The 27260-nt window shown below is 40.0% G+C and overlaps 1 protein-coding gene across 1 annotated transcript in view; it reads right to left on the bottom strand.

The window, feature by feature from the left end:
• Positions 1-27260, bottom strand: part of csmd1a (CUB and Sushi multiple domains 1a) — a 354566-nt gene that overhangs the window by 102400 nt on the left and 224906 nt on the right. The window contains exon 3 of the mRNA XM_041888224.1: positions 3307-3419. Coding sequence (XP_041744158.1) covers positions 3307-3419 — 113 coding nt within the window. The remainder of the gene's footprint in view (positions 1-3306; positions 3420-27260) is intronic.

Below are 27260 nucleotides of genomic sequence, written 5' to 3'. Positions count from 1 at the left end.
TCACAATAACAAAAAACGTATCACGGCAACTGGTTTGATACATTCACCTCTGAAGGTAAATAATGTACTTACATTCAGTAATCTTGCTCTGATTTGTCATCCTGAGGGTCCCAGAGATAAAATGTAGCATAGTTTTGTTTGATAAAATCAATTTTTATATTCAAATGTAGGAACTGGGTTCTACAGTCTGAACCCTTGCTGTCTCTGGCTCCACACCCACCCCGCCCGGCCATCTAGGTGTGTGAAAGTTAGTGTATAAGCTAATGATCCATCACAAATAAAACACATGTAGAGAGAACGCAATATTGCCAACCTTATTCATGCTGTAATATACAACATACACTAGCTGTAGTTCATTCTGAGGCAGTGGTTAGTACTAAGATATCAGTAGTCAATGCTAAGATATCAGGAGAAAGTGTTCTGATACAGCCAACATTAGATAAGCCCATCATGGTTAATTATTTCTTATCACTCACAGCAAGAACTAGCACACGCTACACACAATAAACCATTGTCCATAAAAGGCATTGTCACAACCAGGAACAATTGATGTTGCCAAATGAGACTGATATTGCGTTAGAAAACATTTAGGGAATTGAGTTTTGGTATCCCTTCACAACCCTGTAGCAATAACACAACTCTGAATCACTAGAGATGAAAATGTTCTGGGAAAAAGAAACAAAGAAAAAAAGCATGCTTATCCTTAGAAAGGTTTACGAGCAAAGTGCCATGCTCGTGCATCATTCATTGCTTAGGCCCCAGTGTCTCAAGAGGGCTCATGAAGTTTGCTACAGTGTATGCCAGCCTGAGAGATGGTTCCTACAAGGGGGGTGAGTTGAGACTCCAGTGGTATTTAGACTTCATGGAAAGTATATGACATGCTGTATTGTCCTGACTGGGTCAAAGTGGTTTGTGCTGTATACTTTATAAAACACACTATACAGTTTTGTAATTACCCTGGTTCAATACAGTTGTCCTGAACTCCCTTGAAATACCACAGCTATCAATCAACGACAGGTTTAATAATGCAAAGAAAGCCAAAATAATGTAAATGGGAACATGTGCTAAGCAGACAACATCTACATCTCTCTGCACACAGCTTAAACAGTAACCAATTGACATGTTAAAGGAAAACTCCATCCCAAACCTATCTTTAGTTTTTTGTTTCATTAGTCCATTGTTGATATAGTCCCAAAATGTTTTGCATGTCAGCAATCAAGTTTTCAAGATATGGAACTTTCAAAATGCAGAAATACAGCTAGTATGATGCGGTATGCAAAATTCATCATACAGGCTGTAAAAACAAATACCAAAAGATTGTTTTTGAGTGTAATTTTCCTTTTAGCGCACACTACTTAGCAGTGTTTATTCATATGAAATGCACCCTGCTCACTGAAAGCATTTTGTGACATACAGTGGGGAGAACAAGTATTTGATACACTGCCAATTTTGCAGGTTTTCCTACTTACAAAGCATGTAGAGGTCTGTAATTTTTATCATAGGTACACTTCAACTGTGAGAGACGGAATCTAAACCAAAATCCAGAAAATCACATTGTATGATTTTTAAGTAATTCATTTACATTTTATTGCATGACATAAGTATTTGATACATCAGAAAAGCAGAACTTAATATTTGGTACAGAAACCTTTGTTTGCAATTACAGAGATCATACGTTTCCTGTAGGTCTTGACCAGGTTTGCACACACTGCAGCAGGGATTTTGGCCCACTCCTCCATACAGACCTTCTCCAGATCCTTCAGGTTTCGGGGCTGTCGCTGGGCAATACGGACTTTCAGCTCCCTCCAAAGATTTTCTATTGGGTTCAGTTCTGGAGACTGGCTAGGCCACTCCAGGACCTTGAGATGCTTCTTACGGAGCCACTCCTTAGTTGCCCTGGCTGTGTGTTTCGGGTCGTTGTCATGCTGGAAGACCCAGCCACGACCCATCTTCAATGCTCTTACTGAGGGAAGGAGGTTGTTGGCCAAGATCTCGCGAGACATGGCCCCATCCATCCTCCCCTCAATACGGTGCAGTCGTCCTGTCCCCTTTGCAGAAAAGCATCCCCAAAGAATGATGTTTCCACCTCCATGCTTCACGGTTGGGATGGTGTTCTTGGGGTTGTACTCATCCTTCTTCTTCCTCCAAACACGGCGAGTGGAGTTTAGACCAAAAAGCTCTATTTTTGTCTCATCAGACCACATTACCTTCTCCCATTCCTCCTTTGGATCATCCAGATGGTCATTGGCAAACTTCAGATGGGCCTGGACATGCGCTGGCTTGAGCAGGGGGACCTTGCGTGCGCTGCAGGATTTTAATCCATGACGGCGTAGTGTGTTACTAATGGTTTTCTTTGAGACTGTGGTCCCAGCTCTCTTCAGGTCATTGACCAGGTCCTGCCGTGTAGTTCTGGGCTGATCCCTCACCTTCCTCATGATCATTGATGCCCCACGAGGTGAGATCTTGCATGGAGCCCCAGACCGAGGGTGATTGACCGTCATCTTGACATTTTCTAATAATTGCGCCAACAGTTGTTGCCTTCTCACCAGGCTGCTTGCCTATTGTCCTGTAGCCCATCCCAGCCTTGTGCAGGTCTACAATTTTATCCCTGATGTCCTTACACAGCTCTCTGGTCTTGGCCATTGTGGAGAGGTTGGAGTCTGTTTGATTGAGTGTGTGGACAGGTGTATTTTATAAAGGTAAAGAGTTCAAACAGGTGCAGTTAATACAGGTAATGAGTGGAGAACAGGAGGGCTTCTTAAAGAAAAACTAACAGGTCTGTGAGAGCCGGAATTCTTACTGGTTGGTAGGTGATCAAATACTTATGTCATGCAATAAAATGCAAATTAATTACTTAAAAATCATACAATGTGATTTTCTGGATTTTGGTTTAGATTCCGTCTCTCACAGTTGAAGTGTACCTATGATAAAAATTACAGACCTCTACATGCTTTGTAAGTAGGAAAACCTGCAAAATCGACAGTGTATCAAATACTTGTTCTCCCCAATGTATACTATGCCGATATTCAGACACAGATTCATGAATTACCCTATAATACAAAAATAACAGTCATTTATATTTTATATTCAGAATTTGGGCCATGGGGGAATCAAACGACTCTGGTGATGCAAGTACAATCCACTGCCAACTTAACCATTGAAATCGATATATAGTAGAGAAACAAGTCAATAGTAAGACAATTACCATTTTGGTAACACAAATATGTTCAGTATTTTTAAACCCTCTAATACATCAATCCAGCCAGGCTTTTAATTGGAGAAATATGCAAGAATAATAGGTCTCACCTTCATAAATTGCTTTAAATCCTTGTGCACTCACAGCAAAATCTGTCGTGAACCAAAGGGCCATTATTGACCCTGTGCTCACAATAGGCGACGGCAACATGAAGCCAGATAACCTGAGAAGAGAGAGAAATGTTACATAACATTTAGTCATTGTTATCAAATAATGAAGTACTTCACATTATTGTTAGTGGCCCCAGCTTTGTATGGTGCTTTTGTCTCAGATATTAACAGTTTTCCTAGAAAGAAAGTGAAATGAAAATGCTTTACACCCAGCAGAAAAGAAAATGACATCAGGCACACAATAACAAGCATGACATGGAACAGAAGGACCATAGCATTGCTAGACCAGCTCAAGGACCCAGGAACAAAGAAACAGCGTATGCCTTCACTAGGATCAAACACTAACACATTCTGGTGTCAGAGCACATGGATAAGATAGTGTCACATGGACAGAGTGCAGCCCACAGAAACAGTGCAGAAATGACACAGAAATAAACCCAACTGATGTTCTCTGTACGCTTACATCGCTAGTGTCCACATTCAATTATAGATAAAGCTCCCCAAAATGTGTATCGCTGCGTGATGTGCACTCACAACTTTCTATTTCCTAGAGCCAGTTCAGACTGGTCAGATTCTACTGCCAAAATGTCCGTCCATTAGGTGTGAATGCTAAACCAGAGTTGGGCAGCATCTTGTTGACCTGTTAATGCACAAGCATTAAGATAAGTAAAGTGAAAGTTATGTAGCTTATGTCGATAATTTAGCTAATGTAGCTAACTTCTAACAATCAAAAAAGTGTTCCTGAACAGAATACCAAGCAAATACATAATATTTACTGGATAATAAAGGCATTATTGTTCATTTGTTACAATAAAGTTTAGGTACAAACACCTAGTAACCAATATTATTAATATTAATATCAATAGTTTGCAGTTAAACAAGCTAACATGCTAGCCTACAATCTTGATTCAACAAATTAAGCCAAGAGTTGTAAAGTCTGTAAAATAAAAAGTGGTAGTAAAGCACTAATCCATTAGGTCTATGCAATAATCATTTCCCAGAAGAGGCTTTTAATCCTTTCTCAATGACACCCTTACTCATGGCTGATATACATTTACATTTATGAATCATATTAGTCAATGAAATCAAACACTAAATATAGATATTTCTTTACACTCTTAGAAAAAAGGGTTCCAAAAGAGTTCTTTGGCTGTCCCCATAGGAGAACCCTTTTTGGTTCCAGGTAGAACTATTTTGGGTTCTATGTAGAACCATCTGTGGAAAGGGTTCTACGTGGAAACCAAAAGGGTTCTACCTGGAACCAAAAAGGGTTCTTCAAAGGGTTCTCCTATGGGGACAGCCGAAGTACCCTTTTTGGTTCTCAATAGCACCTTTTTTTCGAAGAGTGTAGCTACCAATGGCATCCTTATACTGTACTACTGCAGCATGTTCCCAGAATTATGTATGCAGTTCTTGTTTCCAGTAGAGTATCTATCTGCCTGGCAGGTCTTTGATCAATCATTCATTTTCCGCTAATGTAATGTCCAGTGATTTTCCCACTTACTTTTGTTCTACATGCCATTTTGTGTTTATCTAATTTCAAACTTGAGCAGCGTATGAATCTTTCATTCTGTGTTGGTACAGGAGACAACTGCACTGAATTATCCCCCACCTACCCTCCCGCCCTCCCACACACACACACACACACACACACACACACACAGACACACACACACACACACACACAGCAAAAAAAATGTGCATACCCTCAGTGTATTATTACTGTTCGTTTCTGTTAGCTCACCAATGGCTGTCCACACATCTAGTATTACCGGGTAAAATAGATTGGCAGGTAATATGCCATAATCTCTTAAATGCCACGCTAATTAATATACAGTATGCAATGTGAGCCATCCAATCTTCCTGGGCCTGTATCTAATCCAAATGATCTAACTAATCCTAACTGGTCCTCTGTAGCTCAATTGGTAGAGCATGGCGCTTGTAACGCCAGGGTAGTGGGTTCGATCCCCGGGACCACCCATATGTAAAAATGTAAGCACACATGACTGTAAGTCGCTTTGGATAAAAGCATCTGCTAAATGGCATATTATATTATTATTATTATAATCCAGACACAGGTGTCAGCGTCAGAAACATGTTTCAAGCATATGCACATGGAGGACAGATGACCAACATGGCCTAAAGAAACAAAGGTGCTAAACTGTTTACACTGAGGATGATTGTGTGGACATTTGAGATGTCCCTGTGAAAACCTCTGCCAATAACATTGGTTTCAGTCAGTACACCACCAGTCAAAAGTTTTAGAACACCCACTCATTCAAGGGTTTTTCTTTATTTTTACTATTTTCTACATTGTAGAGTAATAGTGAAGACATCAATACTATGAAATAACACATATGAAATCATGTAGTAACCAAGAATTTGAGATTCTTCAAATAGCCACCCTTTGCCTTGATGACAGCTTTGCACACTCTTGGCATTCTCTCAACCAGCTTCATAAGGTAGTCACATGGAATGCATTTCAATTAACAGGTGTGCCTTCTTAAAAGTTAATTTGTGGAATGTATTTCCTTCTTAATGCATTTGAGCAAGGTAGGGGGGATATACAGAAGACAGCCTTATTTGGTAAAAGACCATGTCCATATTATGGCAAGAACAGCTCAAATAAGCAAAGAGAAAAGACAGTCCATCATTACTCTAAGACATGAAGGTCAGTCAATACGGAACATTACAAGAACTTTGAACGTTTCTTCAAGTGCAGTCGCAAAAACCATCAAGCGCTATGATGAAACTGGCTCTCATGAGGACCGCCACAGGAATGGAAGACCCAGAGTTACCTCTGCTGCAGAGGATAAGTTCATTACCAGCATCAGAAACTGCAGCCCAAATAAATGCTTCACAGAGTTCAAGTAACAGACACATCTCAACATCAACTGTTCAGAGGAGACTGTGTGAATCAGGCCTTCATGGTCGAATTGCTGCAAAGAAACCACTACTAAAGGACACCAATAAGAAGAAGAAACTTGCTTGGGCAAAGAAACATGAGCAATGGCCATTAGACCGGTGCAAATTTGTCCTTTGGTCTTGAGTCCAAATTTGAGATTTGTGGTTCCAACCGCTGTGCCTTTGTGAGACGCAGTGTGGGTGAATGGATGATCTCCGCATGTGTATTTCCCCCTGTAAAGCATGGAGGAGGAAGTATTATGGTGTGGGGGTGCTTTGCTGGTGACACTGTCTGTGATTTATTTAGAATTCAAGGCACACTTAACCAGCATGGCTACCACAGCATTCTGCAGTGATACGCCATCCCATCTGGTTTGGGATTAGTGGGACTATCATCTGTTTTTCAACAGGACAATGATGCAACACACCTCCAGGCTGTGTAACGGCTATTTCACCAAGAAGGAGAGTGATGGAGTGCTGCATCAGATGACCTGACCTCCACAATCCCCCGACCTCAACCAAATTGAGATGGTTTGGAATGAGTAGGACAGCAGAGTGAAGGAAAAGCAGCCAAGAAGTGCTCAGCATATGTGGGAATTCCTTCAAGACAGTTGGAAAAGCATTCCAAGTAAAGCTGGTTGAGAGAATGCCAAGAGTGTGCAAAGCTGTCATCAAGGCAAAGGGTGGCTATTTGAAGAATCTCAAATATAAAATATATTTTGATTTGTTTAACACATTTTTGGTTACTACATGATTCCATATGTGTTATTTAATAGTTTTGAAATCTTCACTATTATTATACAATTTAGAATATAGTAAAAATAAAGAAAAACCCTTGAATGAGCAGGTGTTCTAAAACTTTTGACCATTAATGTATATTAAGGCTATTGTTACCTTATCTACACTACCGTTCAAAAGTTTGGGGTCACTTAGAAATGTCCTTGTTTTCCATGAAAACATACATGAAATGAGTTTGAATTGGAAATATAGCAAAATGAATAGGAAATGTAGTCATTGACAAGGTTAGAAATAATAATTGTGTCCTTCAAACTTTGCTTTCGTCAAAGAATCCTCCATTTGCAGTTATTACAGCCTTGCAGACCTTTGGCATTCTAGTTGTCAATTTTTGAAGTAATCTGAAGAGATTTCACCCCACGCTTCCTGAAGCACCTCCCACAAGTTGGATTGGCTTGATGGGCACTTCTTACGTACCATACGGTCAAGCTGCTCCTTTAACAGCTCAATAGGGTTGAGATCTGGTGACTGTTCTGGCCACTCCATTATAGACAGAATACCAGCTGACTGCTTCTTCCCTAAATAGTTATTGCATAGTTTGGAGCTGTGCTTTGAGTCATTGTCCTGTTGTAGGAGGAAATTGGCTCCAATCAAGCGCCGTCCACAGGGTATGGCTTGGCGTTGCAAAATGGAGTGATAGCCTTCCTTCTTCAAGATCCCTTTTACCCTGTACAAATCTCCCACTTTACCACCAAAAAAGCACCCCCAGACCATCACATTGCCACCACTATGCTTGACAGATGGCATCAAGCTCTCCTCCAGCATATTTTCATTTGGTCTGTGTCTCACAAATGTTCTTCTTTGTGATCCGAACACCTCAAACTTTGATTTGTCTGTCCATAACACTTTTTTTCAGTCTGCCTCTGTCCAGTGTCTGTGTTCTTTTGCCCATCTTAATCTTTTCTTTTTATTGGCCAGTCTGAGATATGGTTTTTTCTTTGCAACTCTGCCTAGAAGGTCAGCATCCCGGAGTCGCCTCTTCACTGTTGACGTTGAGACTGGTGTTTTGCGGGTACTATTTAATGAAGCTGCCAGTTGAGGACCTGTGAGGCATCTGTTTCTCAAACTAGACACTAAATGTATTTGTCCTCTTGCTCAGTTGTGCACCTGGGCATCCCACTCCTCTTTCTATTCTGGTTAGAGCCAGTTTGCGCTGTTCTGTGAGGGGAGTAGTACACAGCGTTGTACGAGATCTTCAGTTTCTTGGCAATTTCTCGCATGGAATAGCCTTCATTTCTCCAAACAAGAATAGACATGAGTTTCAGAAGAAAGTTATTTGTTTCTGGCCATTTTGAGCCTGTAATCGAACCCACATTTGCTGATGCTCCAGAACCTCAACTAGTCTCAAGAAGGCCAGTTTTATTGCTTCTTTAATCAGCACAACAGTTTTCAGCTGTGCTAACATAATTGCAAAAGGGTTTTCTAATGATCAATTAGCCTTTTAAAATGATAAACTTGGATTAGCAAACACAACGTGCCATTGGAACACAGGAATGATGGTTGCTGATAATGGGCCTCTGTACGACTGTGTAGATATTCCATTAAAAATCAGCTGTTTCCAGCTACAATAGCCATTTACAACATTAACAATGTCTACACTGTATTTCTGATCAATTTGATGTTATTTTAATGGACAAAAAATTTGCTTTTCTTTTGAAAACAAGGAAATGTCTAAGTGACCCCAAACTTTTGAACGGTAGTGTATAATTCACAGAAAATGTATGTGTATTCTGTCACCAATATACATATGTCCTTATGTTATATTGACAACACTATTGCTTCAACTAAAGGGATACAACCCTAAACAGCTTCAACTTGCTTAAACTCCATCTTAAATGCACCCTTTGTTCAATGAGAATAGGCTCCTTATCCTTGCTTGACATTGAATTATTGTTTGGGTTAACTCTCAGTTCCTCTTGGCAAATCACTTGGAAAGTTGTCTAAGAGTCAAAACGCATGAAATAAGTGGTTTCTCCGTCACCCCAAAGTCGAGACCCTTGAGAAAATGCAGCTCGTGTTCACAGATGAAAACTCCTGATTAGCAGCTGCACTGACAATAGCTCTGAAAACAGAATACTTTTTTACGCTGCCATGGTCACATCACCATACTTTGGAAGCACACAATTAATTAGACGGTAATTGTTGTTATATGGATAATCCTTGAATAAACACACCGGAACTGAGGACTAGGAGGACATACAGTGGGGGAAAAAAGTATTTAGTCAGCCACCAATTGTGCAAGTTCTCCCACTTAAAAAGATGAGAGAGGCCTGTAATTTTCATCATAGGTACACGTCAACTATGACAGACAAATTGAGGGGAAAAAATCCAGAAAATCACATTGTAGGATTTTTAATGAATTTATTTGCAAATTATGGTGGAAAATAAGTATTTGGTCACCTACAAATAAGCAACATTTCTGGCTCTCACAGACCTGTAACTTCTTCTTTAAGAGGCTCCTCTGTCCTCCACTCGTTACCTGTATTAATGGCACCTGTTTGAACTTGTTATCAGTATAAAAGACACCTGTCCACAACCTCAAACAGTCACACTCCAAACTCCACTATGGCCAAGACCAAAGAGCTGTCAAAGGACCCCAGAAACAAAATTGTAGACCTGCACCAGGCTGGGAAGACTGAATCTGCAATAGGTAAGCAGCTTGGTTTGAAGAAATCATCTGTGGGAGCAATTATTAGGGAATAGAAGACATACAAGACCACTGATAATCTCCCTCGATCTGGGGCTCCACGCAAGATCTCACCCCGTGGGGTCAAAATGATCACAAGAACGGTTAGCAAAAATCCCAGAACCACACGGGGGGACCTAGTGAATGACCTGCAGAGAGCTGCGACCAAAGTAACAAAGCCTACCATCAGTAACACACTACGCCACCAGGGACTCAAATCCTGCAGTGCCAGACGTGTCCCCCTGCTTAAGCCAGTACATGTCCAGGCCCGTCTGAAGTTTGCTAGAGTGCATTTGGATGATCCAGAAGAGGATTGGGAGAATGTCATATGGTCAGATGAAACCAAAATAGAACTTTTTGGTAAAAACTCAACTCGTCGTGTTTGGAGGACAAAGAATGCTGAGTTGCATCCAAAGAACACCATACCTACTGTGAAGCATGGGGGTGGAAACATCATGCTTTGGGGCTGTTTTTCTGCAAAGGGACCAGGACGACTGATCCGTGTAAAGGAAAGAATGAATGGGGCCATGTATCGTGAGATTTTGAGTGAAAACCTCCTTTCAGCATGACTTTCAGCATGACAATGATCCCAAACACACCGCCCGGGCAACGAAGGAGTGGCTTCGTAAGAAGCATTTCAAGGTCCTGGAGTGGCCTAGCCAGTCTCCAGATCTCAACCCCATAGAAAATCTTTGGAGGGAGTTGAAAGTCTGTGTTGCCCAGCCACAGCCCCAAAACATCACTGCTCTAGAGGAGATCTGCAAGGAGGAATGGGCCAAAATACCAGCAACAGTGTGTGAAAACCTTGTGAAGACTTACAGAAAACGTTTGACCTGTGTCATTGCCAACAAAGGGTATATAACAAAGTATTGAGAAACTTTTGTTATTGACCAAACACTTATTTTCCACCATAATTTGCAAATTAATTCATTAAAAATCATACAATGTGATTTTCTGGAGTGTTTTTTCTCATTTTGTCTGTCATAGTTGACATGTACCTATGATGAAAATTACAGGCCTCTCATCTTTTTAAGTGGGAGAACTTGCACAATTGGTGGCTGACTAAATACTTTTCCCCCCCACTGTATTCAGTAGTCCCCTGTAGCTCAGTTGGTAGAGAATGGCGCTTGCCACGCCAGGGTTGTGGGTTCGTTTCCCACGGGGGGCCAGTATGATTTTTTTTTTTTTTTATGTATGCACTCACTCTCTGGATAAGAGTGTCTGCTAAATGACTAAAATGTCAAATTTAATATTCAGGATATTCTCTTTAGTCAGTTATAATGGAGAAGGGGAGTAACGAAAGAATCGGAGTAATGATAATAGCAAGACTAATGCCAGGGTCTAGTCACAGAGACTGTATTAGTGGTTAGTGTTGCACCGTTACTCAATTTCAAATGGAAGAGTGGCAGGTTGCAAACAATGTGAGGGTTTTCTCCAAATCAACAGACTGTTGGATCATGGCATAACAGCACCTTTCTGCAAGTAGAGACAGTTATGGGTTTAAGGACTTTGATTCATGTTGTCAGCTTTTAGCTCTTGGGGAATATAACTTAGCCATCAAGTACAAAGACCAAGTACAACAAATATATTGCTAACATTCACAAAGGACTAATTGACCTAAACGTGTGTCTGAATGGAATTCTTAGAGCCTGGATACTGTACAACATGACCAACTAATGTGTATACATTCCATTGTTGCCCAATACCATTGTACCTTGTTCGATAGATTGTGTTAATAAATACAACCATCTCTATGGCTAGGATTTGAACTTTGGCTTCTAAATTGTCCATTTGGGACTTTTTGAGTGCATGCATGTTTGCAGTTTGCAAAGAGATGCCTGATTGGTGTTGAAAATGTATATTGTCAGTAAATTCCCAGATCAGTCAGAGGCTTTTATTAGAGTCCATAACAGAGATAGGCTGTGGAGTTGTTATAATGCTGCTACTCTTTGAAGGGTGTCAGTACATTGTGCATTAGCTCAGAGAGAACATGGGACTTAGCTCCATTTCCAATGTCTCCAAGGTCAGTGAGTAACTGTAGGCCTATCTTTTTACTGACAGACGATTCATCCACCTTAACTTCTATCCCTCCCTTTTAACGATAATTTAAAAAGTATTTTCAGAAGTACGGCAATAGATTCTTCACAGACGATGGAGTGTCGTTTTCTTTATTATTTGTTTGTTATAAACCTATACATAACTTTAAAAGTTTACAGGGTTTTTACGTCATCTCTATTGATCACTGTGACCATGCATCTCTAAAGGCAAAATGGTACAGAAGTCCAAAGATCATAAATACTGGCTTTTGTCTAAAGGTTCAGATTTTTGAGCTGAATAAAAAACAAATACTTGGAAAAGTAACTAAGTGATCACTTAGTCATACAGACAATTGTGTCCAATTACTTTCTTAGAACTCCCTCCCTTTTTAATTTGCTTGATCTGTAGCTTAATTGCAATGTACCTCAATAGACTCCAAACAAAAGAACAACGCTTCGTGTGGAATAAAGGCAGGCAGCTCTGAAATTGCCTTTATATTCTGTGATGAGGGTTCCTGGATATAAGAGCTGTGTGTATAATTTCACTGGTGAACACTGATTGTAAGATTAGGTGAACTGATCTCTGAATGTCTGCCTCACAAGTCATTAATGAGGCCAGAGTGCACCCACACAAAGCCGCCATCAGTTTAGTTTAGAGAGATCTCATGTTGGTGGTTGGGTGTATGTGCAGATTGATTCAGTGTATGTGTAGATTTGCATGCACAGTTGATTGCGTTACTGTTCGACTGTGAATCGAGTCTGACTAGTGAAGAGACGTGAACGCCTAAGAGCTAAGTAACTACAGGGGTATACTACACAGCCACAGCCAAAGTAAAAAGACAAATCTCGAGAGAAACAGGGGAAAGGAAGTGTTGATTCTGTCTGTTATTGACAATAGGTCGGTCTATGCCACACAACTTGTCCAATGAGACCAACCATTGTACTCGTCTGCTACTGATTCTTAACAAGACGCTACTGTGCATTTGGGAAGGAAGCGCACTTTCACAACGAGAACTGGTGATTGATTGTTGGAAAGATTTTTCAAATAGCTTACTGTGAGGAACTATATTTTTTATATATTATCATTCATATCGGATGTTAAAAAAGCACTTTCCTACATTTCCACGCAGCAGGCCAGGTACAGTTGAAGTCGGACGTTTACATACACTTAGGCTGGAGTCATTAAAACTTGTTTTTCAACCACTCCACAAATGTCTTGTTAACAAACTATAGTGTTGGCTAGTCGGTTAGGACATCTACTTTGTGAATGACACAAGTAATTTTTCCAACAATTGATTACAGACAGATTATTTCACTTATATTTCACTGTGTCACAATTCCGTGGGTCAGAAGTTTACATACACTAAGTTGACTGTGCCTTTAAATAGCTTGGAAAATTCCAGAAAATGATGTCATGGCTTTAGAAGCTTCTGATAGGCTAATTGACATAATTTGAGTCAATTGGAGGTGTACCTGTGGATGTATTTCAAGGCCTACCTTCAAAATCAGTGCCTCATTGCACAGCCAAGATCTCAGAAAAAAAATTGTAGACCTCCACAAGTCTGGTTCATCTTTGGGAGCAATTTCCAAACGCCTGAAGGTACCACATTCTTCTGTACAAACAATAGTACGCAAGTATAAACACCATGGGACCACGCAGCCGTCATACCGCTCAGGAAGGAGACGCATTCTGTCTCCTAGAGATGAACATACTTTGGTGCGAAAAGTGCAAATCAATCCCAAAACAACAGCAAAGGACCTTGTGAAGATGCTGGAGGAAACAGATACAAAAGTATCTATATCCACAGTAAAACAAGTCCTATATCGACATAACCTGAAAGGCCGCTCAGCAAGGAAGAAGGCACTGCTCCAAAACCGCCATAAAAAAGCCAGACTACGGTTTGCAACTGCACATGGGGACAAAGATCGTGCTTTTTGGAGAAATGGCCTCTGGTCTGATGAAACCAAAATAGAACTGTTTGGCCATAATGACCATCGATATGTTTGGAGGAAAAAGAGGAAAGCTTGCAAGCTGAAGAACACCATCCCAACTGTGAAGCACGGGGGTGGCAGCATCATGCTGTGGGGGTGCTTTGCTGCAGGAGGGACTGGTGCACTTCACAAAATAAATGGCATCATGAGGAAGGAAAATTATGTGGATATATTGAAGCAACATCTCAAGACATCAGTCAGAAAGTTAAAGCTTGGTCGCAAATGGGTCTTCCAAATGGACAATGACCCCAAGCATACTTCCAAAGTTGTGGCAAAATGGCTTAAGGACAACAAAGTCAAGGTATTGGAGTGGCCATCACAAAGCCCTGACCTCAATCCTATAGAACATTTGTGGGCAGAACTGAAAAAGCGTGTGCGAGCAAGGAGGCCTATAAACCTGACTCAGTTACACCAGCTCTGTCAGGAGGAATGGGCCAAAATTCACCCAACTTATTGTGGGAAGCTTGTGGAAGGCTACCCGAAACGTTTGACCCAAGTTAAACAATTTAAAGGCAATGCTACCAAATACTAACTGAGTGTATGTAAACTTCTGACCCACTGGGAATGTTATGAAAGAAATAAAAGCTGAAATAAATAATTCTCTCTACTATTATTCTGACATTTCACATTCTTAAAATAAAGTGGTGATCCTAACTGACCTAAAACAGGGAATTTTTACTAGGATTAAATGTCAGGAATTGTGAAAAACTGAGTTTAAATGTATTTGGCTAAGGTGTATGTCAACCTCCGACTTCAACTGTAGTTATGCGTGCTCAGGCGTGCACGCTCTCGCAACATTATCAGGACATCTATTTTAATAAATCCTTTGAATATAGACCATCAAATAGAAATCCTTTTTTTTTTTTTTATGCAGGTCCAAATAAAACATTATAAGACTAATAAAATGCTTTTTCTAAAGAATAGAATGGCATATTTTGAGTTTAATTATGTTAATGGTCTGTGCAGCCTACATGGCTGTGCCATGCACATGAAATCAGTAGTTATTTTGTTAATTAAACACACAAGACACACTCACAGGCAACACACATATAGTAGGCTAAGAATATAATGAAATATAACTACTAATAAACATATTTTAAAAAGTTATATTTTGAAACCGAGCAGGCGTAGTGTCTTACATTGAGAGTATCTTCATCATGATACCAATAGAAAATAATAGCATTATATATTTTCAAAAGCATGTGAGTCTCATGTTCATATTTCACAACCTTCGCAGGCTTTTGGAGTTGCCTTTACGGGACAAGATGGTCATGAGCAGCACTCACCTCAACTTAGCTAACATTTCCACAGACTAATTGTAGCCTAACCAATATCCAAACGGGGATACAGAGAAAAAATATATATGATATTGATTGATTTATCAAGACGAGTCCCCACGTCTCAAAGCAGCGCGAAACGGTGTTGAAATAGCTTCAAATGCATTATAACAATTGGATGAATTGGGAGTTTCAGTAAGCAACAATTTGATGCCTTCAATTGCATTAGCTTACTTTGCTCCAATATTTTTGTCCTTCAGTGATATTTATTCCCACAGTAATTATTTATGTATGTATGTATCCAGTTTTGGTTAAGAAAACAGTGCACAATGGTGCGCTGTTTAGAATGGTGTTTTCCTAGGTGCGCTGTTTAGAATTGTGTTTTCCCGCTAATTGCATTTTGGCAAATGTTTGAAAATGTAGTTTTATTGGCTGCTTCATTACATGAGTTGCATATTCTGTTAAGATGCATTACCATAATCTAAATGTGATTTCTGTCATTCTGAGCATGGGTGGATGCCCTAATGGGCTATGCACCCAATGCATATGGGTCCGGTAAAAAAATATTTCCGGTCATGTTGTATGGCGACACATTTTCCTGGAACGAGAATGGAGTGAGTTACATTTGAATTGAAATGACCATCGAAAGGCCTTTAACCATATAAATATTTTATACAATATTCTGCCCATATTTCTATTTTTGAAGTACTTGAACCAACAGATGTGTTAGGTACAGTGGGCTACTGTAAATTGCATTTTTGTTTTTCTTGGAATAGAAACACCATAATATTAACCCATTTATTTTCATCAATAAAAAATAATGGATAATCAAGTAGATGTGCTCAAAGATGCCCTCTGGTGGTTAAAATTAGCATTAAAGGCAAGCACTGCAACAAACCGAAGCATACCACAACAAACCAAAGCATACCACAGCATACCGCACGCTATTCTGCAGTATGACGCAACTTTTAAATGAGGAACCACTGTATGTCACTAATGTATTTTAAGTGAATGGTGAGCAGAATTACCATGTCATAGATGTAGGATTGCTTCGTCGATATACATTGCCTTTTCAAGGTATGTACTTTTTCATTTCTAGTGTCTGCCATGTTATCTTCATACTGTATAAAATAGGGTTTTAATTAAATCAGTCTGATTGATTTGTGTTGATGAAGAATCCAATATGTAGATTTATAAGAGACTTATCATTCAATATTACAAAACCATTGACCAACAACCTCTTGAATTCATCAGAGGAATTCCCTTGCCACCCACACATTCATAAAGGACCTTCATGAGGGAATTAAACTGAGAAAATTAGGACATCTTTTCACTGAGACTAATGTCGTCAGAAAGACAAGTTACATAATGAAATGAATAGTCTGATTATTAAGTATCTGAGAAATCAGTTCCGCTTTGCCGTTCAACTCTTTCAATTCTTCAAAGCATTGTTTTAAGTCAATTGGTCTCGACTGTAATACTGTACCTATGTGGGGGCCTCAGAGAAGTAGGTATAATGTCATGCCTTTTAGTTTCAGTTCTAAGGTAAGGAGAGCAATGCAGTTCCCTCGGCCCTATTCATATTGCAATGTTTCACTTCAAGAGTTTTCCATGAGGGTAACTTTGCCTTGCAAAAAATATCCTTGGCTTTCTTAGAAGAGGTTTAGTTTTCTGGCTTTGTGAACCTCTGGACTGAACAATAATGACAGTCATAGAAAAAAGTATATTGCGATTTCATATTGCAGTTTCAAATTGCCTGATGTATCATTCTCAGTCCTGGGTTATTCTGTTTCTGGGATTATCTTTGTGCCTGGTTTGTGACTAGAGATATATCAGTAGTTCACAATGTGTTCACACCTCAGTCACTGATACAACAGCTGATTATAGATTCTCAACCAGTGCATTGTTTGAGGATTTTTATTATCATTATTTCTGAGATCCATCAGGTTTCAACTGGAGAAAAAGCTTAGTTGACAGAGCAATGACCACAACTGTGGACTTAATCTAACAGTGGATTCAACAACTTTACGTCGTCAAACATCAACAGCCAAGTAAAAGTAATACGTAGTATTCACTCTATAGTATTCACTCTATAGTATTCACTCTAGTACAATGAAGTCTAAGTCATCTCCTTTTGTGTTTTAATACCCTCAAACTGTATTACATCAGCTACAAGGTGTTTGGAAAAAACACTAGACAAAACAAGCAACAACTTTGTTTGAATGCTATATATACAAAAGTATGTGGACACCCCTTCAAATTAGTGGATTCGGCTATTTCAGCCACACCCGTTCCTGACGGGTGTATAAAATTGAGCACACAGCCATGCAATCGCCATAGACAAACATTGGCAGTAGAATGGCCTTACCGAAGAGCTCAGTGACTTTCAGCGTAGCACCGTCATAGGATGCCACCTTTCCAACAAGTCAGTTTGCCAAATTTCTGCCCTGCTAGAGCTGCCCCGGTCAACTGTAAGTGCTGTTATTGTGAAGTGGAAACAACGGCTCAGCCTTGAAGTGGTAGGCCACACAAGCTCACAGAATGGGACCGGCGAGTGCTGAAGCGCGTAGCTATCCTTGGTTGCAACACTCACTACCGAGTTCCAAACTGTCTCTGGAAGCAACATCAGCAAAATAACTGTTTGTCGGGAGCTTCATGAAATGGGTTTCCATGGCCGAGCAGCCAAACACAAGCCTAAGATCCCCATGCGCAATCCCAAGCGTCGGGTGGAGTGGTGTAAAGCTCGCCGCCATTGGAAACGTGTTCTCGGGAGTGATGAATCACGCTTCATCATCTGGCAGTCCGACGGACAAATCTGGGTTTGGCGGATGCCAGGAGAACGCTACCTGCCCCAATGTATAATGCCAACTGTAAAGTTTGGTGGAGGAGGAATAATGGTCTGGGGCTGTTTTTCAGGGTACGGGCTAGGCCCCTTAGTTCCAGTGAAGGGAAATATTAACGCTACAGCATACAATGACATTCTAGACGATTCTGTGCTTCCAACTTTGTGGCAACAGTTTGGGGAAGGCCCTTTCCTGTTTCAGCATGAAAATGCCCCCATGCACAAAGCGAGGTCCATACAGAAATGGTTTGTTGAGATCGGTGAGGAAGAACTTGACTGGCCTGCACAGAGCCCTGACCTTAACCCCATCGAACACCTTTGGGATGAATTGGAACGCAAACTATGAGCCCAACCTAATCGCCCAACATCAGTGCCCGACCTCACTAATGCGCTTGTGGCTGAATGGAAGCAAGTCCCTGCAGCAATGTTCCAACATCTAGTGGATAGCCTTCCCAGAAGAGTGGAGGCTGTTATAGTAGCAAAGGGGGGACCAATTTCATATTAATGCCCATGATTTTGGAATGAGATGTTCGCCGAGCAGGTGTCCACATACTTTTGGTCATGTTGTGTATGTTTTGCCACACCATGGACTCAAGCAAGTCTTAGAAATACACCCCAATATATAGTATAGTGAATCATGAAATGGACACCAGCTGTACCATTTGTCATTCTGCAAAAAGGTGAGCATGCTATTGGAGCCCACCAACGGTGTAGTCAAAATATATTGGTATATCCATCACATGGCTCAGCAAGCCTTGGCTCTCCTTGACTCACAGTACAAGTGCATCAATCATAGGAGTCAAACACATACTCTGTTCTCTGTTACAGAATTCAATTCACTGACAGTGGTACTTTCTACACCCCCCCAGCACTTCTGCACAGAATTCAGGTGACTGAACCGTGACTTCTGATCCATACGGATACAAAGTCATGGAACCAAAAATAATTATTCAAAGGGTTCTCCTATGGGAACAGCCGTAGAACCCTTTTAGGGTTCTAAGAGTGTAATAGTGTGTGCTATCTTGGATGTTTGTTTTTCCATGATGAGCATGATTGATAGCAAGACCTTTAGCATATAGAAATGTATCATTAAAATTGTTAAAGTAAAGTGGTGTGTGTTTGTGGCTTATCAATACTCGAACACGGTCAGCATAGTATACACTATAGGGTCAAATAACCAAACATGTTATTAGTGTTTTTATCAAATGATGAGAAACACTAAGCCTATAAGTGACTAAAATACAAAGTCACTACAGGTGACTAAATACAAAGCACTACAGGTGACTAAATACAAAGCACTACAGGTGACTAAATACAAAGCACTACAGGTGACTAAATACAAAGCACTACAGGTGACTAAATACAAAGCACTACAGGTGACTAAATACAAAGCACTACAGGTGACTAAATACAAAGCACTACAGCAATGCCTGTCTGTCTGCATTGTCTGTTTGTATAATCTAGTGCTCCAAGCAATTTTCACTCAAATCTAAAGTAGGCCAGGAGAATGTTCACATTATGCCACCCCGTCACGCACAACCTGAAACATACATTAAATTGTCTCTGTGGGGATTAAATGCATTATTTGACAAACCATTAAAAACAATGTCATAGTATACTATAGTCTAAATACATTAGTATTTCTATATTTATATAATATAGTATTCACTGTAGTGTTTTTGCGGACATGACTGTAGTATACAGTAGTATTTACTGTAGTTTTTTCACATACATGACCGTAGTATACTGTAGTATTTACTGTAGTGTTTTTGCTGATATGACTGTAGTATTTTGTAATAACACCTGCCGACTAGGGTTAGCTAAAATGGCACACCTACCAGACTACGCCACTTACTGTGTAATGAGAGGAATACCTCAACCATAACATAAGACACACAGGTTCGTGACCAGCCAACAAGGGGGGGGGGGGTGGACAATGCAAATAGTCCGGGTAGCCATTTGATTAGCTGTTATGGGTAGAAGCTGTTAAGAAGCCTTTTGGACCTAGACTTGGCGCTCCGGTACCGCTTGCCGTGTGGTAGCAGAGACAACAGTCTATGACTACAAAGTTCATATAAGGAAATCAGACAATTGAAATAAAGTCATCATTCCCTAATCTATGGATTTCACATGACTGGGCAGGGGCGCAGCCATGGGTGGGCCTGGGAGGGCACAGGCCCAGCCAATCAGAATGAGTTTTTCCACACAAAAGGACTTTATTACAGACCGAAATACTCCTCAGCATGCTCCCTCAAAACTTGTGACATCTGTGGCATTGTGTTGTGTGACAAAACTGCACATTTTAGTGGCCTTTTATTGTCCCCAGCACAAGCTGCACCTGTGTAATGATCATGCTGTTTAATCAGCTTCTTGATATTCCACATTTGTCTGGTGGATGGATTATCTCGGCAAATGAGAAATGCTCACTAACAGGCATGTAAAAAAAAAATGTGTGCACAAAATTTGAGAGAAATAAGCTTTTTGTGCGTATAGAACATTTTGGGGATATTTTATTTCAGCTCATGAAACATGGGACCAACACTTTACGTGTTGCGTTCATATTTTTGTTCAGTATATAAAGACTCTTAAACTGAACTACATCTCTGCCTCTGCCTGCTCTGGAGTCCCACAGTAAATGGGCATCACCATAACCCTCAACTAAATCTTAATCAGTTACAATCTTGTAACTGAATAATATTGTGTGACAGGCTAGGAACCAAAGTTTTCATCAGTTTCCTTAGGCACCCTTATTAGGGGAGGTCATGCAGGAAATTTATAAAAGCACCCCTTGGTCATGTTCAGGTGACAGCTTTGTACCTGGAAGGTCCTTTGTGTGTGTGTGTGTATGTGTGTGTGTGTGTGTGTGTGTGTGTGTGTGTGTGTGTGTGTGTGTGTGTGTGTGTGTGTGTGTGTGTGTGTGTGTGTGTGTGTGTGTGTGTGTGTGTGTGTGTGTGTGTGTGTGTGTGTGTGTATAGGCTGTACTGTAAAAATGGTGGTTGCAGTTTTTTTCTGAGCAACCATTTTTGTGACCATGCAGTCTTGTGGGTTAGCTGTAAATGTGTAGCTGTAAATGGGTAACATGTTTGTTTGAACTAGGACCAAAATGGAAATACATTATAAACATTTTTTCTGTTATTCTCTACACATTTCTAAATGCATTGTATGCACATTTGGGGTGGTATGGTTTTTAAATATTCAAATAAAATCAATCAATCAATCAAGGGATACTACATTGTGGAGTATAGTATTCTACAAAATTCTATAGTAAGCACTACACGATCGAGGGGGAACCTCAGAGGAAATCCCCGGCATGAGCTCCCCAAGGACAGCACATTCAAATCAAAACAGCATCAACAAAGCTACTGTAGCAGTAAAGCTAGCTAGCAGTCCAATCAATCTAAAAATTATAAAGTAAGCACTACACGATCGAGGGGATACTACAGTGTGCAGTATAAAATTCTCCAGTATATTACACAATTCAATAGTAAGCACTATACGATCGTGGGATACTACAGTGTTTAGTATAGTATTCTACAGTATACTACAATTTTTGGATTAAGTACTACACATGGTCAAGGGATAGTACAGTGTGTAGTACAATATACTACAAAAGTCTATAGTACGCACTACACGTTTGAGGGATACTAGTGTGGAGTATTTGATTCTACAGTATACTACATAATTTTATAGAATTACATAGTAAGTACTATAGTATTCTATAGTAAACTGTATTTTTATGTGTGTACTAGAGCACTTTTTTGTTGTTGTCTGTCTCAGTTAACAAAGCCACTAATGTCATGACATGTGGGAACAATGAATGACCATAGCAAATGTTGAAATGTGTTTTATGAAGTTGCTGGATTCCAGCTCTCTCCTTCATGCTCACGAACCGTAGGCCTGGCCAGAGCCTCTTGATAAACATCAACAATGAAATGCACACATTAAAGATTTGTCTAAAATTCACATACAGTAAATACTTTATATTGGCATAATGAATCATTGCTCTCAAAAACCCAAGGAATTAACAAGGCATTCTGCCTCATCCCAAGGGTTCTCAGCTATAAGCACTGCTTACCGGTGAGACCATGTGAACTACAATCCCAACGCTCTGTTTTAACGTTTAGGAACATCCATAATCATCGCTTGTGATCCGTTTTTCGAAACATGGAACTTATATTTTATATCAGCAAGAAATAATCTTTCTAAAAAAAAATATACACTTACTGTAGCAGGTGTGCACAGATCCATACGGCTGTGTGTCTCCAGCCGACGAACCACACTTCTGCTACACTTCCTCCCCAGTTATGCTTACACACAGGTGTTCGAGCACACTAGATAGCTAATTACCACAGGTGGTCGTCTCTGTCTTCCGTCTGTCTTCCGTAAACAATGGCTGTAGCATGGAGATATGGGCGTGTGGGAAAACTAAACCTAACTGTATAAAGGTGTGTAGTAATTTAACCTTTAGTTTTTTGAAAATTATTTCTAGGTGATATGAAAGATACTCTCCTTATGCTTCCAAAACCGTACCGCGAGCGATGCGTGTTAACGTTCAGAACGAGCGACGGGGCTCTTAACAAAACTCCCCCGGCCAGTAGATACAGTGCCTTCAGGAAGTATTCATACCCCTTGACTTATTCCACATTTTGTTGTGTTACACACAATACCCCATAATTGCAAAGTGAAAACGTTTTTATTTATTTGTGCTAATTTATTGAAAATGAAATACAGACATATCTTATTTAAATAAGTATTCACACCCGAGCCAATACTTTTTAGAAGCACCTGTGAGTCTTTTTGGGTAAGTCTCTAAGAGCTTTGCACACCTGGATTGTATAATATTTGCCCATTATTCTTTTTAAAATTCTTCAACTTCTGTCAAGTTGGTTGTTGATCATTGCTAGACAACCATCTATGAATGGGCTATATCAGGAATGCACATCTGGCGGCATCTGGCAGCCCTCAGATCCTTTAAATTAGGAACGTTTTCAGGGTCTCAACTTACTGTTGCGAGTTAGAATAATAAAGGTGCAATTTCGAAATTTGGTTGTGCATCAGCAGTTTTTCTCTTGTTATGTCAGTCACTGATAGTCAGTAAATTAGACAAAGTCAGAAAAAAAATAGATTGCTTAGTTCGTAACTAACTTATCAATAAAAAACGTGTTGCTGACATGGGCTAATTGACAGACTATCAGTGACTGACATAACATTATAAACTTTTTTAGGGGGTAGATCAGCTTTAATATTGCAGATTGTGGCTTCTATCAATGTCATTGTTTGCATCATTTCCAATCCCTCATATATATGTTTTGTAAATATATATAGTATTTTAAATATATATATATATATATATTAAATATATTTTCCTTCTTTCAGTGGAATATGTTTTGCTCATATAATTTTTTAAAAACAAGACGTTAGGTGTAGGCAGGGCCATAAGCAAATAGGTCAACTGGGATATGACTAAAGAATTAATCAAATAATTAATCAGGGTGATTTTTCCACACATAGACAGGTGTTGCCCTTTCCATGGTAGCAAGATATCATCTAATTTGGCTAACTTTCTATTAAAATGTATTGTAATGAGATAATTTCTTTCTTTCGGGATATGAATAACGAATATGTCCCCTTCACTGTCGGACCATTTTATTGGTAAACAACACAGTAATGTAAAACTTGTATTTTTTTGCAATTCAATACGTAATATGGTGCATTTATCATAATTCGGTTTTAATCCAGAGAGGTTTGAAACATTATATCTAGATCCTTTATGAGGCTGTGCAGGGATCCCAATTGCGGATTTAAAAGAAAAACATGAATCGTCAGCGTAAAATGACACCTTTGTTGTAAAGCCCTGGATTTCTAGCCCTTTGATATTATTGTTGGATCTGATTTTAATAGCTAACATTTCGATGGCCATAACAAATAGATATGCCGATAGCGGACAACCTTGTTTTACTCCTCTTGACAATTTAATATTTTCTGAGAAGTAGCCATTATTTACCATTTTACACCTGGGGTTACTATACATAACTTTGACCCATTGTATAAGAGATTCTACTAAATTAAAATGTGTATTATGGCAGAAATACCTTCTGGAACATGTGAACTTTCATGTGCCTTAATAATAAACTTGTATGCCATCTGTAAATACGAATAAAATTGTTAAATTATGAGCCTAGTTGGTTTAGCCACGGAAAAAGCCAAGAACCATCCTGCTAGCCATTATTTGCTGAGATAATGGATGGGCTGGACATGCCGAGAGATGAGTTCAGATTGGTCTGCCATGTAGCCCGCTTCTGTCTATAACATGAGCTGCTCAGTACAGTGGCTTGCGAAAGTATTCACCCCCCTATGCATTTTTCCTATTTTGTTGCCTTACAACCTGGAATTAAAATTGATTTTTGGGGGGTTTGTATCATTTGATTTATACAACATGCCTACCCCCCCCCCTTTTGCGGCAAAACTGCTCCAGCTCCTTCAAGTTGGATGGGTCTGCTGGTGTACAGCAATCTTTAAGTCATACCACAGATTCTCAATTGGATTGAAGTCTGGGCTTTGACTAGGCAATTCCAATACATTTAAATGTTTCCCCTTAAGCCACTTGAGTGTTGCTTTAGCAGTATGCTTAGGGTCATTGTCCTGCTGGAAGGTGAACCTCCGTCCCAGTCTCAAATCTCTGGAAGACTGAAACAGGTTTCCCTCAAGAATTTCCCTGTATTTAGCAGCATCAATCATTCCTTCAATTCTGACCAGTTTCCCAGTCCCTGCCGATGAAAAACATCCCCACAGCATGATGCTGCCAACACCATGCTTCACTGTGGGGATGGTGTTCTCGGTGTGATGAGAGGTGTTGGGTTTGCGCCGGACATAGCGTTTCCTTGATGGCCCAAAAGCTCAATTTTAGTCTCATCTGACCAGAGTACCTTCTTCCATATGTTTGGGGAGTCTCCTACATGCCTTTTGGCGAACACCAAACGTGTTTGCTTATTTTTTTCTTTAAGCAATGACTATTTTTCTGGCCACTCTTCCGTAAAGCCCAGCTCTGTGGAGTGTATGGCTTAAAGCGGTTCTATGGACAGATACTCCAATCTCCGCTGTGGAGCTTTGCAGCTCCTTCAGGGATATCTTTTGAGTTTTTCCTTATTGTAGGCTACTACTTTCATCACTTTTAGTCTTGAAATCTTTGGTTGTTTACTACACTACCTTACTCACTCTGTTTAGCACTGGCCTTATATGTGAATCCTTAAAGAGATGGGTTGAGCTAAGGCTTAAGAGGGTGTGAACAATGCTAAATAGGTGTAGACAAAGAAGAGTTCTCCAGTAGGTGTCCCAAAACATTCAAGGGGCATTTTCTCAAAAGTGGGGTTACAAGTTTCTCAACTTTCAAAGCAGAATTATTTTCCCATTGTTCCTCAACTGCAGTGTATGATATACAATTGTGTAGCTCTGAGTCTCTACTTTTATCCAATGTAAAAAAAACAATTTCAAATGTTGCTACATAAGACCGAATCGAGGCGGTCGGTCACATTTAACGGCCAGCTATCTAAACTTGTTATCATGGTTGAATTACTGGCCGTGGGGCACCCATTGATTTTGTTAGTCAGTCTCACTCAGATATCATATTAAAAATGGCTAAATCTTCCGTTCGCCCCATGGCAAAATGTGTAGAATTGCAGCAAATTTCTTTAAAACTGCAACATTGTCTCTACACCCATGACAAAATGTGTAGAATTGCACAAAATTAACTCTAAAACATAAAACAATTATCTCTGCTGTGAAGAGGGGGGAGGCAGGGTGGTATGGATGTGGTTACGCAGACCCAACAGCAACTGTGGCCCCTCATGAGTTCAGATTTTTTGTAGCCCCCACCCCCATCAAAGTTGCCCATCCCTGGGCTAAATGAACCATGGCCTATCTTCACATGAGCAAACAACAAACAGGAAGTTCACTGAAAGGACTTATTTTCATATACTCATATTCAGTATATTTCCCCCACCGCACATCATCCTATAAAATTGTATTTTTATTTATGAATCTCTACATACATAATGAATAATGTAGCTACGTTTTGAAGCTTGTAGTTATTTTATTTTATTAAATGTTTTATTAAGGGGTAGATCAGATTTAATATTGCAGATAGACTGTAGCTTCCATCAGTGCAATTGTCTGCATCATTTTCAATCCCCCAAATATATTTTTTGTAAATATATACACTACTGGTGAAAAGTTTGTGGTCACTTAGAAATGTCCTTGTTTTCCATGAAAACATACATGAAATGAGTTTGAATAGGAAATATAGCCAAATGAATAGGAAATGTAGTCATTGACAAGGTTAGAAATAATGATTTCTAATCTAAATAATAATTGCATTCTAGTTGTCAATTTGTTGAGGTAATCTGAAGAGATTTCACCCCATGCTTCCTGAAGCACCTCCCACAAGTTGGATTGGCTTGATAGGCACTTCTTACGTACCATACCGTCAAGCTGCTCCCACAACAGCTCAATAAGGTTGAGATCCGGTGACTGTGCTGGCCACTCCATTATAGACAGAATCCCAGCTGACTGCTTCTTCCCTAAATAGTTATTACATAGTTTGGAGCTGTGCTTTGGGTCAAGCGCCGTCCACAGGGTATGGCTTGGCGCTGCAAAATGGAGTGATCGCCTTCCTTCTTCAAGATCCCTTTTACCCTGTACGAATCTCCCACTTTACCACCACCAAAGCACCCCAAGACCATCACATTGCCTCCACCATGCTTGACAGATGGCATCAAGCACTCCTCCATCATCTTTTCATTTGGTCTGCATCTCACAAATGTTCTTCTTTGTGATCCGAACACCTCAAACTTCGATTTGTCTGTCCACAACACTTTTTTTCCAATCTTCAACTGTCCAGTGTCTGTGTTCTTTTGCCCATCTTAATATTTTCTTTTTATTGGCCAGTCTGAGATATGGCTTTTTCTTTGCAACTCTGCCTAGAAGGTCAGCATCCCGGAGTCACCTCTTCACTGTTGACGTTGAGACTGGTGTTTTGCGGGTACTATTTAATGAAGCTGCCAGTTGAGGACCTGTGAGGCGTCTGTTTCCTAAACTAGACAGTCTAATGTATTTGTCCTCTTGCTCAGTTGTGCACCGGGGCCTCCCACTCCTCTTTCTATTCTGGTTAGAGCCAGTTTGCGCTGTTCTGTGAAGGGAGTAGTACACAGCGTTGTATGAGATCTTCAGTTTCTTGGCAATTTCTCGCATGGAATAGCCTTCATTTCTCAGAACAAGAATAGACTGATGAGTTTCAGAAGAAAGTTATTTGTTTCTGGCCATTTTGAGCCTGTAATCGAACCCACAATTTCTGATACTCCATATAC

This window comes from Coregonus clupeaformis, chromosome 1 (genome assembly GCF_020615455.1).
Source record: "Coregonus clupeaformis isolate EN_2021a chromosome 1, ASM2061545v1, whole genome shotgun sequence".
NCBI lineage: Eukaryota > Metazoa > Chordata > Actinopteri > Salmoniformes > Salmonidae > Coregonus > Coregonus clupeaformis.
This window is presented reverse-complemented; position numbering and strand designations above follow the sequence as displayed.